This window comes from Coffea eugenioides, chromosome 3, assembly GCF_003713205.1.
Source record: "Coffea eugenioides isolate CCC68of chromosome 3, Ceug_1.0, whole genome shotgun sequence".
In the NCBI taxonomy this organism is placed as follows: Eukaryota; Viridiplantae; Streptophyta; class Magnoliopsida; order Gentianales; family Rubiaceae; genus Coffea; species Coffea eugenioides.
The window spans coordinates 12,900,265-12,914,611 of NC_040037.1; the positions used below are offsets into that span (position 1 = coordinate 12,900,265).

The window sequence follows — 14,347 nt, forward strand, 5'->3', positions numbered from 1 at the left end:
CTAATTATTTTTAATTGGAGTTCGAAGAATTGTTAGTTTTATTTTGAGCATGGACTACAGCTTCCTTTTGTTGGAATTTTGGAGTCTTTTTACAGAGAACAATTTGAGCTGAATTTCAGTAAATCTGTAACTTTTATGGCAGTGTAACTTTTTAGTATGACTTTTTTTCAGTAGTTCATGGATGAATATATTTGATTTGAGGATATTTTGTAATACCGCAACTACAGTGTGAATTGCAGCTCTGTTGCAATGTACCTAATGGTTGCAACCTGCTTATATTACCTATGTATATTCATGAAATTTGCTATAATCAGGTAGGTTTTGGTCCACTAGACTTTTCAACACAACTTCGCAATATAAATGTACTGGGGAGAAAAATCCAATAGCACTCACGACTTAATATATAAGTTAGGAATCCAATTTTAGTTCAATATATTAAATTATTAGGTCTCAAATCCTTACCTATATATCATATACTCCTTTTTTCTCTCTCGAATTAACTATAATACGTGACACAATTCCTACCCATGAACCTAAAAATTTCTCCTTTTAGGAGTAGTCGCTCACAATGAATCATAGTTGGTAATCTCCTCCCCAAACCCACTTTACTACCTCAAAGTCATCTCTCTTCACTAACTCATCAACCTATTATTCTTGAACACTCTTACCAAGATTTTACCAATGCTGGTTCCTTAGTCTGACACTAATTAGACGCCTATTAAACCCTGGGCACCTTGGTTTAACACAAACCAAACTATTTGACACTTTGGTCCATAGTTTACTGGTCAAACTTCGAGAAGAACTTCGAGAAGAAATCAGTTGTTAGTGAGAAGCCAATGGTTATAACTAGAAACTCTCATATCACTTATTAGGGAGAAAAATTCAAAAGAAAAAAAACCCATTAAATAAACCCAATATAAAAATTAGTAACCTAACTTTGACCCAAAAATTTAAAGTAATAGGTCCCCTTACCTATAAATTAAGTCTGTTTTTTTCGGTCCCATCCAATGTGAGATACAATTCCTATTATGAACCTAACAATGATATAACCAATTTCATACGAAGAGTGATTAACAGAGCAACAATCATTATGTGACTGAAGTATGCATTTATAAGACATGAAAGTGGTTTAATTCCTTATCTTCTTACATTTTCTACACTTCTTATATCTAATTAAACCAACAAACGTTAACATTTTTATAGATATTAACACTTGATAATACAAGAGCTAATTACCCAAAAGACATTTTCTACACTTCTTATATCTAATTAAACACATTGATAAAACCTGTGCCCCTAGCTTGTCGGGAAAATTTTTTGGTAAATTGAGCTACAAGTCATTAAACAATAAGCAATGAAAATTCAATTTCCTTCTCTGTTTTTCTTTTGGGTATTCATAAAAAAAAAAAACTTAATATGCATTTTTTTTTTTTTTTACAAACGATAACTTCATATATATATATCTATCACCCCTTGAAAATTCAAGAGTTAATTACAAAAAGGGGTAACTACCCCCATATCTTTCCTAACTAGACTTGAAAGCCAAGCTGGGAAAGAACCTTCCCATTCAAAGTCTCTAGTTGCCTTAGCTGCAAATTGTGCTAATTCATGGCTACACTGATTCACCGTTCTAGGTACAAAAGTGAACGTGCAGCTTTCAAAATTTCCTTTCTGAACGTCAATGTCATCCAGGATTGTTTGGAGACTACAATCCTGTCCATTGTCCATGTTAATGAGGCTCACTACATGCTTGCAGTCAGATTGGACTTCTATAGTTGTCCATCCTGCAATCTGAGCCATTTCAAGCGCCCCCCTGATTGCTAGAGCTTCTTCAGTGGCTGCAATTCCTTTCCTCCTCGCAGTAATTCCTTTTGCTCTCACTACTTCTCCGCGCCAGTTCCTTGCAATGATTCCAAGACCTGATCTGACCATTTTAGCCGAGATGGCAGCGTCCGTATTGATCCTTATTGTTCCTTCCTTTGGAGGTTCCCAACGCTGCTGGATTGGTGTTGCCTTTTCTGATTCAGAATTTGGACCCGTGTCTGACTCCATTGCTGCCTCATACTCGATCCATTCCTGTTGTGCCTTGTCAACAATATTCTTTGCATCAGTTATCTCCTGCTGGAAAGTAACCTTGTTTCTTGCTTTCCAGATTTGCCATAATATGTTTGCTGTAAGTTGGATTCTGCCCACACCTTCAGACTTTTTTGCTGCTTGCAACACCGCCTCCCACCATCTCCACAGGTTGCCTTGAAGTTTAGCTAGCCCTTCCCACCGAACAGGTGCAATCTTCCATATTACTTGCGCTGTTGGGCAGGTAAAGAAGATATGCTCGATAGTTTCCATGTCCTCCCCACAACAGTGACAGAACTTGTTCCCTATGCCAAACCTTTTATAGAGAGCATCCTTAGTGGCCAAACCATTTTGTAGACATCTCCATAGGAAATGTTTCAATTTCAGCTTAATGTTTAGGCTCCACAAGGTTTTCCAAACTGTATGCTTTCTTATTTCCCAACTGGTTTCTGGATTAGGTGCTGGCCTTTGATTTGTTACCTCCTTTTCCTCCTTGGCAATCACATATCCGGTCTTCACCGTGTAGATTCCAGACTTGCTGTGTTTCCAGAATAATCTATCCTTTCTATTATACAATCTAAGAGGAATATTAGAAATCTGGTTTACTATATCTTCATTAAACCAAAGCTGCAGAAGACCAATGTTCCACTTCCCTCCCTCTATAAGCTCATTAACAAACTCTAGATGACAACCTACTGGTCTAGCCGTGGGAACTCTTCCATCCACCAACCCAGGTATCCACTTATCCTGCCAAATCCTCACTGACCTCCCATCCCCCACCCTTTTCCATAACCTCTTTTGAAGCAATTCCCCCCCTTATGCATACTTTTCCAGCACCATGAAGCATTATTAGGGGGTTGCTGTCCTAACCAATCCTCCTCCTTCATGTACCTGGCCTTCAAGACTTTGCTTACTAACAAATTTGGATTAATCACAATTCTCCAAATTTGTTTTGCAAGCATAGCCAAATTAGAAGCTTCCAGGTCTCTAAAACCCATACCCCCTTTCCCTTTCACCTCAGACAGCTTACTCCATCTAACCCAATGCACCTTATTTTCCTGTTCCCCACCACCCCACCAGAACCTCGCAATCTTTGCACTAACAGCCTTACACAGACCCTTGGGTAATTTAAAGCAGGACATAATGTACGTTGGCATGGCCATGATAACTGCTTTGATCAAAACTTCCTTACCCCCTTGACTGAGCAATTTTTGTTTCCAACTCTGGAGCTTACTGATAATGTTGTTCATCAGGAAGCCAAAAACCTGGTTTTTATCTCTCCCAATTGTCATCGGAAGGCCTAGATATTTACCACTATTCGCCTCCTTCATATTATCCAGCACTTTACTGACTTCCCCTCTAATCCTCTTGGGAGAATTTCTACTGAAAAACATAGCAGATTTATCAAAATTAACAACCTGCCCGGATGCTTGTCCATATATCCTGAGAACCTCCTTAAGCTTTTGGGCTTCTTTTTTACTTGCTTTGCAGCACAATAGGGAGTCATCTGCAAAAAATAAATGAGAAACCATAGGGCTATCCCTGCAAATTTTGATTCCAGTTAGATGCTTGTTATCCACAGCTTTCTTGATCAGGTTTGAAAGCCCTTCCGTACAGATGATAAATAAGTAAGGAGATAAGGGATCTCCTTGTCTAATCCCTCTAGAAGGTTTCACACTACCCACTTTCTGCCCATTTAAATTAAAAGAGTAAGCAACCGTGGAAATGCAGGTCATGATCCAACGAACAAAAGTGGGACAGAAACCCATTTGCATCATGATTCTACCAAGAAACTTCCACTCCACTCTATCATAGGCTTTAGACATATCAAGTTTAAGGGTCATGAAACCTACCTTACCAGCTCTCTTACTTTTAAGGAAATGCAAAAGTTCATGCGCAATAATAACATTGTCTAAGATTTGCCGGCCAGGAATGAAAGCAGATTGTGAGGGACTGATACAATGCTTAAGGACCCTTTTCAGTCTATTGGCCAAAATCTTGGAAATGATTTTATACAAGACATTACAAAGACTAATAGGCCTGAAGTTAGCAAGCATCACAAGATTATCAACCTTTGGAATTAAGGAAATGATGGTCTCATTAATGGCCTTAAGCAGATTACCCGTATGAAAGAAAGAAGAAATGGCATGGACAATGTCAGCATTTATAATGTTCCAGTAAGATTGAAAAAAACACGGGGACATACCATCAACACCTGGAGCTTTGTTGGGGAACATAGAGAAAATGGCCTTTTTAATCTCCCCCTCGTCCACAGGTTTGATCAACTGAGCATTCATGAGATTGGAAATAGTGCACGGTATGCCTTGTAAAACCTCCTCAAATTCTGTGGGATTGGTGGACATGAAAAGTTCATTGTAGTGGTTACACATTTCCTCCTCAATTTCCTTGTCGCTCCTACACCAATTCCCATCAGACTTTTGGAGCACACTGATTCTGTTACGTTTCCTTTTAGCTAAAACACTTTGATGGAAAAAAGCCGTATTTTTGTCTCCCTCCTTGAGCCATCTGTTTCTGGACTTCTGACTCCAATATAGCTCCTCTTCCTTGTAAGCTTTACTTAGCTGAAATATTAAAGTTGCAATGACTCCTTTGTTACACAGCTCACCCGCTTCTCTTGCAACCTTCAATTGCTCCTTAATTTCCTGGATTTTCAGCTTTGCATTACCTTTTGTTGTTCTGTTCCACTCGATCAAAGCTACTCTACACTCCCTAATTTTTCTTGTAACTTTATACATCCTGGATCCATCTTGTTCTTTTTCCCACGCTGTGCGAATCACAGGCACAGTTGCTTTGTCCTTTGCCCACCTTTGGTCGAAAAAGAAACGTCTCCTCCCATTCCTTTGTTGCGGTTTTGTGTCCACTATTAGTAGGCAGTGATCTGAAGCCTCCATTCCAATATGCTCACAGGTTACCTTTTCATAGACTTGCACCCAACCCACACTCCCTAAACATCTATCCAACCTCTCCTTAACCTCCCCTTCCCCTTCCCATGTATTGCACCAAGTCCATGGAACCCCCACAAAACCAATATCTACTAGCTCGTTCTCAGAGATGAAACCTTTAAAGTCCCTAAAACTACCCTCAGATCTTTCATTCCCACCCCATTTCTCTCCATTCGAACAAATGTCATTGAAATCTCCCATCACAGCCCATTTCTCACCCCATTCTCGTTTTTTCTCCTCAATGAATTCCCACTGATGTTTCCTAACTCTACCTTCCGTACTAGCATACACCCCTACAAACCACCAGCTGTCATTTGTTTCATTATCCACTACTTTCGCAGCAATATACCAATCCGAACCCTGCACATCCAGTAACACCACTCCCTCTTTCCAGAAAAGAGCTAATCCCCCAGCTCTGCCCTTAGGATTCACTATAAAGCTATGTTCAAAATTTACTTTTTTTTGCACTTGTTTCATAAAAACCTCCTGGTTTTTTGTTTCACACAGGAATAAAATACTAGGAGAGTGGAGGTGAATTACCTCCTTCAGTTGGGGAATTGTCAAGGGGCCTCCTGCACCTCGACAATTCCACACCGCCATCTTCATTTCACTGGTGGAGGCATTGCGGGGCTAGCCTCCATTTCCCCTCCCTGTTGACCAGTGCTATCATCCCTTTTTGCCAGCTTCAAACTCGAGCCTTCTTCCACATCTTCCTCCATGATATCCAGACCTTGATTATCCAGCATCCCTTTCCTTTTCTCTCCAGACGAGCGAATTTGCTCTCTGCCAGTGATGTCCCGTAATGGAGCTCTTTTATTCCGTGAGCTTCTTCGCCATTTACCCTTCCTTTGAATGCTCTGGTTGACTGGTAGTCTGCTACCTTTGCTTCCACTCTCATTTGTTCGACAATTTATGCCCCCATTTTCCAAACTGTCCAAAACCTCCTGCCCTGGCACCAACTCCATCATCATTTCCACTGGAGCAAGACCAGGCGTACTACACTTCCTATTCCCCAAATCCACAACCACCTTACTGATTTCTATCTTTTCCTTCTCCACCAGCTCTGTTTTTTTTTCCTGATTTTCCCCTTTCCCCTCTTCTTGCTCCACACTCTTGTCCAACTCCTTGTTATCACTCAAAAAATCCTTCCACTTCTTCTCCATAGCTTCCTTTTTCTGTTCTCTAATATTACTCTCCTTCTCAAACTTGTTACTACTCGTCCCAGTTATACCCCTAACCCCCATCTCCCTCAAAGAATCTACATGGATCCCTGGGTCTTTGTTACTCGTAGCTACTACCATGCCTCTTTGTTTCACCTCAGTCTCGACCCCTCTGAACGCTCTCAAAGGGGAGGTCATGATATTCCCTGCCCTCATCCACGCTCCATATTGACTTTCCCTACCTGACTGTCCTTCCTTCCCTCCTTCAGTGCAAGATTTGTCACCGTGACCAACTATCCCACAGTTATAACAGAAATCCGGACATCGCTCGTATTTAAATTCCACCCATGTATTCACTCCCTCAAGCTTCACCAAGGTGCCTCTGAGAAGGGGTTGTTGCACATCCACCTCTACCAGAATCTTCATATGTCTACCCTCTTTTCCTCCCACTGGCGGAACTATAACCTCCCTCACTGAATTGAAAAGTTTTCCTACCTTTATCCCCACTGTCCTACACAGCCAGTGGACAGGAAGATTCCATACCTGTACCCATAAGTATGTATATCTAAAGAACTGGGGCTTTCTTTCACAACCCATTTCCCAATTTTTAATCACCAAGACCTGATTATCCAAAACCCACGGGCCTCCCATCAAAACTTTTTCCCGTTCCTCATCAACATCAAACTGGAATTGAAAAATGTTAGGGCCAAGTTCAGTTACCACCAAATTTCTGGGATAACCCCACGCATGATTGGTGAAATTTTTGACCCCTGTGTAATTTGCCACTTTTGTTCCTATCAACCTGCCTACCAGGCTCCTTCTGCAATCTTTGACTCCCTCGCTGACATCCTCCGAGCAAAGATCCACCCCGCCTAGTTCCGTTGAAGAGAGCTCAAACTTGCTGAATGCACGAGTTAGCTCCTCTTCCATCCTCTACAACCCAGTTGCTTGACACCACTGTGCACTATTTCCTTCCTTAGAAAACCCGTTGTTCAAACCTGCAAAACAGAGTTGAAAAACAGAGAGCAGAAAAAAAGAAGCCTAAAACAAGCTGAAAGACACGGAAGCCTAACCAACCACCCTCTAACTATGTACACACTACCACGATCTTGACAGGTAGACCCCGTCTCCCGTTCCTCGGATCATGACCTCAAACGCACCAGGACACAGACGTTGAATCGCAAAAGAGTTTAAGGTAGCTAAAATGGGTGTTTGTAGTACATCAGAATGTGGAAGGTCACTACGCCACAAGCCAAACTCAGAGATCTTCCCTTCTGTTAGAGGTTGCCGATACCTTTTGAAATTTTGAAAGCTCCTATTCTAGGAGGGAAGCTCTCAAAGTAGAGAGAGAAGCTCTCAAAGTAGAGAGAGGTCTTTTTTCCTTTTTCTTGGAAGACTATTTACTTAATATGCATTGAAAACCTAAATATTATAGCTTGGTTTCGTTCAATATAAATTCCACCAGAAGCAGTTATTCTATGGATTCCGGTTCGATTCATGTTTAAAACAAAGGTTCGATTTCTACATGGTCGAAAAACGTCAAACAGAACAATATGTACATATACATAATCACCTAGGGAAGACGATGGTTAGTGTTTAGCAACATTCATATCTGGATTCGCAACAAGCCAACTTCGACCGGGTCTAATCAGAAAATTTTCCTAACTTCTCAGAGCAGGATACTGTCCGATATCCAGCTTGAGACAAACCAAAACCAGCGTGGATCTAGTCCTTGTATTTTTAAAAATTTCCAAAAAATGTTTCAACTAAAACGCATGAATCTCATACTTTTTTATTTTAGGTAAATTAGGATAGCCACAATAGCTGGCATAAATATTATATTTACATTAGTTAAAAGTTTCGGCTTTGTAGTTTTACTTCCTAATGTTTAGAATTTTGTTGAATATGGTCCTTTAGATTTTAAATAGTTAAATTTAGGGTTTAAAATTAAACAAAATGTGAAATAAAGTTAAATATGTATGATGTGTTTCAAATGCCTATAAACATTGCTACAAGCACCTCATATTTGCACAGCATCAAGTTTAAAGAGCACATGGTTTTTAAATTAGCTACAATTCAATAATGATACACATATAATATACCAAAACATTAGTAGTAGGAGGGGATGGATGGGTTGAATGCTACGGAAAAAATTAGTAGTAGAAGAAGAAAATCCTAATATGTATATATGTTTTTTCCACATACATTGTAGAAATTGTTGCATGATTTCTAGATATAGGTCTCAAATAGTTATAATTAGGGATTGCAATAACAAGTGAGATTCAGTGCCAATATGAATTGCGTTTAGTAATTTTAAGAAAACTTACTATTTTTCCATGTTATTCCTTCCTATTAAAGTCTAACATTTTAATAATGAAGGTTTATGTATTTGTTCTAATGTCCATGCATTGATAATTTTAAATAATTCTAAATAATTATATAAAACATTAATTGATAAGCTACTGACTGCCAAAAAAGAATAAAAAATAAATAGATGATCACTGAAATTCACATGTAATATATATTACTTACAAATTAAAGTTGTTCTTATTTAAGTATTTAATTAACAATATATGTGGAAAAAATGACAGAAATTATTTTGATTAGTTATTTATAGTGCAAAACATTAAAAGCATATTTTATGCTAAATTTGAGAGAGTAAGAATAAGCATATAAATGCATTGATTCTCATTGTGCACAAGAGAAGAAACATAGGAGAAATTAGTGGCATAAATAAGTGAAATGAAAAAAGAAAAAAGAAAAGAAGTTTAATAAGAAATGTAGGAGAAATTAGTGGCATGAATAAGTGAAATGAAAAAAGAAAAAAAAAGAATAATTAGTTTTTTCACATTTTTATTAATTATAATTTCTAGTACACCTCTAATGTAATTTTGGTCTAACTCACATCCTATTTCATTTAAAACCCTTACTATCTCTATTTAAACTTATAATAATTCAAATTCCAAAGTCGGACAGCCAAAAATGCAAAGTTAAAGTTATTAACAATCAGTAATTTGATTTATTCATTACATTTATTTGAGTTAAAATATTAGGGACCCGCCAATTTGGTACATAAGCTGAATTTTTGGAACCAAAATTATATTTCTATTGCAGAGGTCCTTAAATCGATAGTATAATATTCTTTTCCAGTAACATCTACATAGCTATCTAGTTTCATAAATTTTAATAACATAGCACACTAAATAAGAACACGAACAAAGCCAGTATACTTCAAGAAACCATCCTAGCACTATGCTAAACAACTCAATTACATACAAGATCAAGAGCCCAAAATCTGAAAGCACTTATGATATACTCCCCACTCAATTACAAGATCTTTAGTCGATTTCTTTAAAGGGAAGCATCCTCCAAGAAGCCATTACATAGCAGTTAGTTTCATTATTCCAATAGCTGTTGGAGCTGTTGGCCAGGGACTTGTTGTCCTGCCTGGCAGATTTGGTTCGAACCTAGCTGCCAGGTTTGGGGGGAAGGGAGGGATCAGGGGATGAGGGAAGGGTAAAAAATATATATATATATATATAAAAGTTTCATTTTTCCAATGAGATTTAACGTCCACATGATCCAATACGTCTGGGATACAAATGGTATCTCTCCATTATATTAACTACGGATCTTTAACATATATTACGAAAGATATCATTGTTTTTCTAATGCAAATGCTTCAGAACTAAACCGCCTAGCAAGAGTTTTCGGGCACCTATTTGTGCATTGCAAAGTTTGACACGTTCTTCGTTTAGGACTTGTCTTTGTAGCAGAGATGTTTGACTTGTTAATCAACTTGGAATGAATGCAATCAATGTCCCTCTAAAGTCCAGATTAATTGACAGCTATACTTGGACATATTCATGAATATAGAACATGAACCTTATCCTCTTCACCCTAGGAGTGACAAGATTAAGTTCTTTTGGTATGTCTCTGTTCTTTACATTCCCTAAAGGGACTGCAATTTGTGATTAGACGAAATTCGTACCAATTTCAGCAATCATCTTTCTAACAATGTTTTAAAACCCGGACCGTCAATTGAACCGGTGAAGTGAAAGGATCGAGATTCAACCGGTTGGACCGGTTCAATCCCGGTTCAATGAATTTTTAAAAAAGTAATTTATATAAATATATATATGCACAAAATAAGATATGCAATAGACTAATTTAAACCTTTATATGATGAAAAGTTTACTATTTTTGAATAACTTGGATTTTCAAAAATAAAATTTTTAAATTATTAGTTAAAACAAATAAATTTCATTTCAATTTTAATTATATCTACCAAAATAATCTTAAATCCAACACAAAAATATCACAATAGTTTGAAATTATACAAAATTCAAGTCTATGAGAATTTGACATTGTGATCTTAAATTTTAATTTACGTCTTTGGGATTTAGAGATTGCAATTTAAAAAAGAAAGTTTGGAGTTCGAAGGAAGTCAAGAGAATCAAAAATAGGAATGCAAACTTGATAAGAATCAAAAAATGAGATAAAAGTGAGTGGTTGTAGCATTAAATAATTTGGGTTAAAGAAAAATAATTCTTTTTTAACTTTTTTCAATTTAATGGACAAAAACAAAATTAAAAAGATGGAAGAAAACATCAATAAATTAAAACTAAAGAGGTTTGATTAAAAAGGGAGTGACAAAAAAAAGAGAGAGAGAGAGAGAGAGAGTGTGTGTGTGTGTGTGTGAAGATTAAAAAGAAAGAGTCATGAAAGAATGAGATTTTGTAAGAAAAATGGAAAAAAGAAATATGGATGTTTGTTATATATATATATAAGTTATCAAAAAAAACAAATAAGATGTGATGGTGCAATGGTTACTACATTGGTCTTGTATTACAAAGGTCTTGAGTTCGAATCTTGATAGAAGCATTTTGCAAGACTTTAAAAAAAAAAAAAAATGAAAAGGGAAACTTGAAAGCCGGTTCAATCTGGTTCAGTGGTTTTCACGATTTTGACCGGATTTGACCGGTTTTCTGACAAAGTCAACACCAACATGGAATCGGACCGGTGTCATGGCCAGTTCGCAGTTCAACTGGTCGAACCGGCCGGTCCGGTCCGGTTTTCAAACTGCTTTCTAATGCCCAACTACATAGTTGGCTGACGCAACTACCCTTTTGACGGCAATTCTGCAGAGATTTAACTATAAACCGTGACCAATGTACGCCAGCTTTCTTACCAATCAAAAATCAAATTTCAATACTTGAAATACCTTGAGCATATTAAAATGGGCTCCAAGAAACTTATTTTCTTTTGTATTTCCATGGCTATAGTCTGATGATTACCTCAGAAACGGCTGCTATAGGGAATTGGTTAAGACTTTCACTCAGTTGACAATTATGAGAAATTAGTTCTCTAATCTAATTTCGTCCTTTTCTTTTAGGACCACTAAATTTCACATTACAGATTTTATAAAATATACTAATTTTAGCTGTACAAGTAAAGCGATTGAGCCGCCCCATGGCCCAATTCAGCCCACCTCTAGTATAGAAGTAACAGTAGCAGCCGGGTGTAGATGTTGCCCATTGACAAAAAAATTATTGTACATGTAAAGATTTGGAGTATTTTGAAGCATAGCTGAGGCTCAGTTTAAAGTTTAAATACACCTTAATTAATTTGTAAGCATAGCCCTTCTCAAATGGGACTCGGGGGACACTGGTTAGTGTTTAGTAAATTATGGTTGGCTATGATGAAACTACCTATTAGTTGGTGGTGTACCATTTTAATGGTAATTGTAAAGTTACTAAATTTGCATGGTACATAGTTTAGTATTCATTAAACTAAAAGCATGTACACAAATTAGGCCAAAATTCAAAATTATCAATCATACCAAGATTAAACTACTAATAAAGATGCACACTTTATTATTTTCAATGCAGCCAAGACAGTTGAGACAAATGGCGTAGAAGAAGCCAAGTACCAGCTATGGAGGGTACCCTGGTGGTGGATACGGAGGCTATCTAGGAGGAGGTTATGGGGGATATTCTTGGAGTAATTATGCAGGGTACCTTGGTCGTGGCCGTGGTGGTTATGGTGGATATTGTTGCTTTAAGTGCAGCTTTACAACTAATAAAGCCAGTTTCGAGCACTGTAACGAATGCTTAAACAGGCTCAGCGTGATGAAATACAAAGAAGAGCTTGAGAAGTGATGTAATATGCACTGTATGTATTTGCTAGTTCAATATTTCTTCTATGTGACCTTTGATTTAATGGCAAAATTAATCTCATGCTATATGAAGTCATTTTAGTGGCTTTGCACTAAAAATGCGTAAACTCAGTAGTTCAAAAAATACAACAAATTCAAGGCTAATTTTGGTTGGTTCATCTGTAGATCAGTTAACCATCATCAAAGTGGGGTTTTTTTGTTAAAAAAAAAAATTACAATTTTGGGTATCTAATCCAGATTTTGGGGGGGGGGGGGGTAAGTGTCTAATCCAGATTTTGTTTATAATAGATTTTACAAACTCACTCTCTATCCATTAATGTTGCATATTTGACTAAAACTAGAAAAAGAGCCCTTACGATCACCTGTCTATCAAATATGGTATACCACCTAAAAAGAAATGATAAAACCAAAAACTGTTTAATCTAACCATTCAAAAATCATGTCAAAAGCTCAATCTGAATTTGTCTATTTAACTAGTTTCACGAGAAGGTCAGAAATCTAGTTGACTAATTGACTACGAGAGATTCAACATTGCGCTATTGTCTACTATACAGAAAAATTAAGACACACTGAATTTGAGACTCGAGGACGTGTAAAACTTGTGCATGAGGAGGTCTTCACTTATCATGTTTTGGATCAGTACACAGAATTGATTGGATCAGTACAATTAAAACTTGTTCTGTAATTGATTGTAAGATGTCGTTTTCCAACATCATTAACATGGCTATCTAATTTCATAAACTTTAATACCACAATATAGTATATAAATTCAAAGGACATAACTTTGTTCTTTGCTTGAACTTTGTTGCACAAAACTGTTTCCAGATCTACTCGTAAATGATCATAAACCGAGCTTTTCCTATTTTGCCATTTCTTTTTCCTGTCTGAAAGGAGTCAAGACTCAAGACAATTTAGCTTTTGGGAATCTCTTGTTGAAACCTCAATGTGTTAAAATTTTTTTCAGCAAATACGCTTGAACAATTTGGGTATACCATACACAATGAAGCCAGTATAATCAAGCAGAAGTGCTGGCTGTTGAAACTTGAAAGACACATAAGATTTCATTTTCACATCTTGGAAGTAGAAAAATGTACATCATAATCTGCAGTAATTCACCTGATGGTCAAAAGAATACCACTGATTAAGCTCTTATTTTTATCACATAATACATAATTTTAGTACTTTTAGCCTCTTAATTTGCACCAGCGGCATTTAAGCATCATGATCCATAAGGCCTGGCTATTAGTTTTGTGGTTCGGTTTCAGGCTCAGCATCCACAGACTCACCAGCATAATAACCTCGGCCACAGCAACTATAGCGGCAGTATCCACCACCACCATAACCACCGCAGCCACCACCATAACCACCACGACCGCCACCAGAACCACCACCGGGGTAACCCCTATATCCACCACCAGGGTACCCTCCATATCCACCACCAGGATACTTGGATTCTTCCAGACCATTAATACGCTTCTCTGCAGCATTGGCTGCAAATGGTCACGGGATCGGGCAGAATTATTAGTTAGTGCTTGCATTCTAGCAGGAAAAAAAAAATCATCTAGAGTAAATTATGTTATGCAAAAACTTCTATATTGTATGTTATGCATCTCCCTGGCTGTGACCTCTGAAGCAATCACCAGAACTACAGGCAGAAGGCATAGGAAGAGAATTGCCTTGGAATCCATTTTTGTTTTCCTCACACAACTTGGTTTATGAACTCAAGATTTGGTTTGAAAACAATGAGAAGGGTGAGGAAGCTGGAGCATCCTCTTCTCCATTTATATGGAAATTTACGTGACATGGTTCTCGAAGAGGGAGAGATAAAGTATGCATGGAAATTTGTCGACCCCATGATTGAGTTGGCGGTTGAAGATAATTATGATTGCAATATCAAACTTATCTCTTTTTTTTCGAAACGACAAGTGATTTTATAGATTATCAAAACTTTACATTTGCGAACAAACGCTCGA

At 37.5% G+C, this 14,347-nt stretch overlaps 1 protein-coding gene across 1 annotated transcript; it reads right to left on the bottom strand.

The window, feature by feature from the left end:
* Nucleotides 1-7,129: 7,129 nt before the first annotated feature.
* Nucleotides 7,130-14,062, bottom strand: LOC113766065 (cold shock protein 2-like). Its single transcript, XM_027310291.1, has 3 exons — nucleotides 13,963-14,062; nucleotides 13,661-13,864; nucleotides 7,130-7,194 (listed from the first exon to the last, which is right to left on the bottom strand). The coding sequence occupies exons 1-3, from the start codon at nucleotides 14,060-14,062 to the stop codon at nucleotides 7,130-7,132; spliced, it is 369 nt and encodes a 122-aa protein (XP_027166092.1).
* Nucleotides 14,063-14,347: the final 285 nt, after the last annotated feature.

What these genes read in the sequence shown, in the direction of transcription:
- LOC113766065 (XM_027310291.1), bottom strand. Translation starts at nt 14,062, where the DNA reads ATGGATTCCAAGGCAATTCTCTTCCTATGCCTTCTGCCTGTAGTTCTG. An exon ending in GCATAACATACAATATAGAA is followed by an intron (nt 13,865 to 13,962) that starts GTTTTTGCATAA and finishes GACCATTTGCAG; the next exon opens with CCAATGCTGCAGAGAAGCGT. An exon ending in TGGCCGAGGTTATTATGCTG is followed by an intron (nt 7,195 to 13,660) that starts GTGAGTCTGTGG and finishes TCTGTTTTGCAG; the next exon opens with GTTTGAACAACGGGTTTTCT.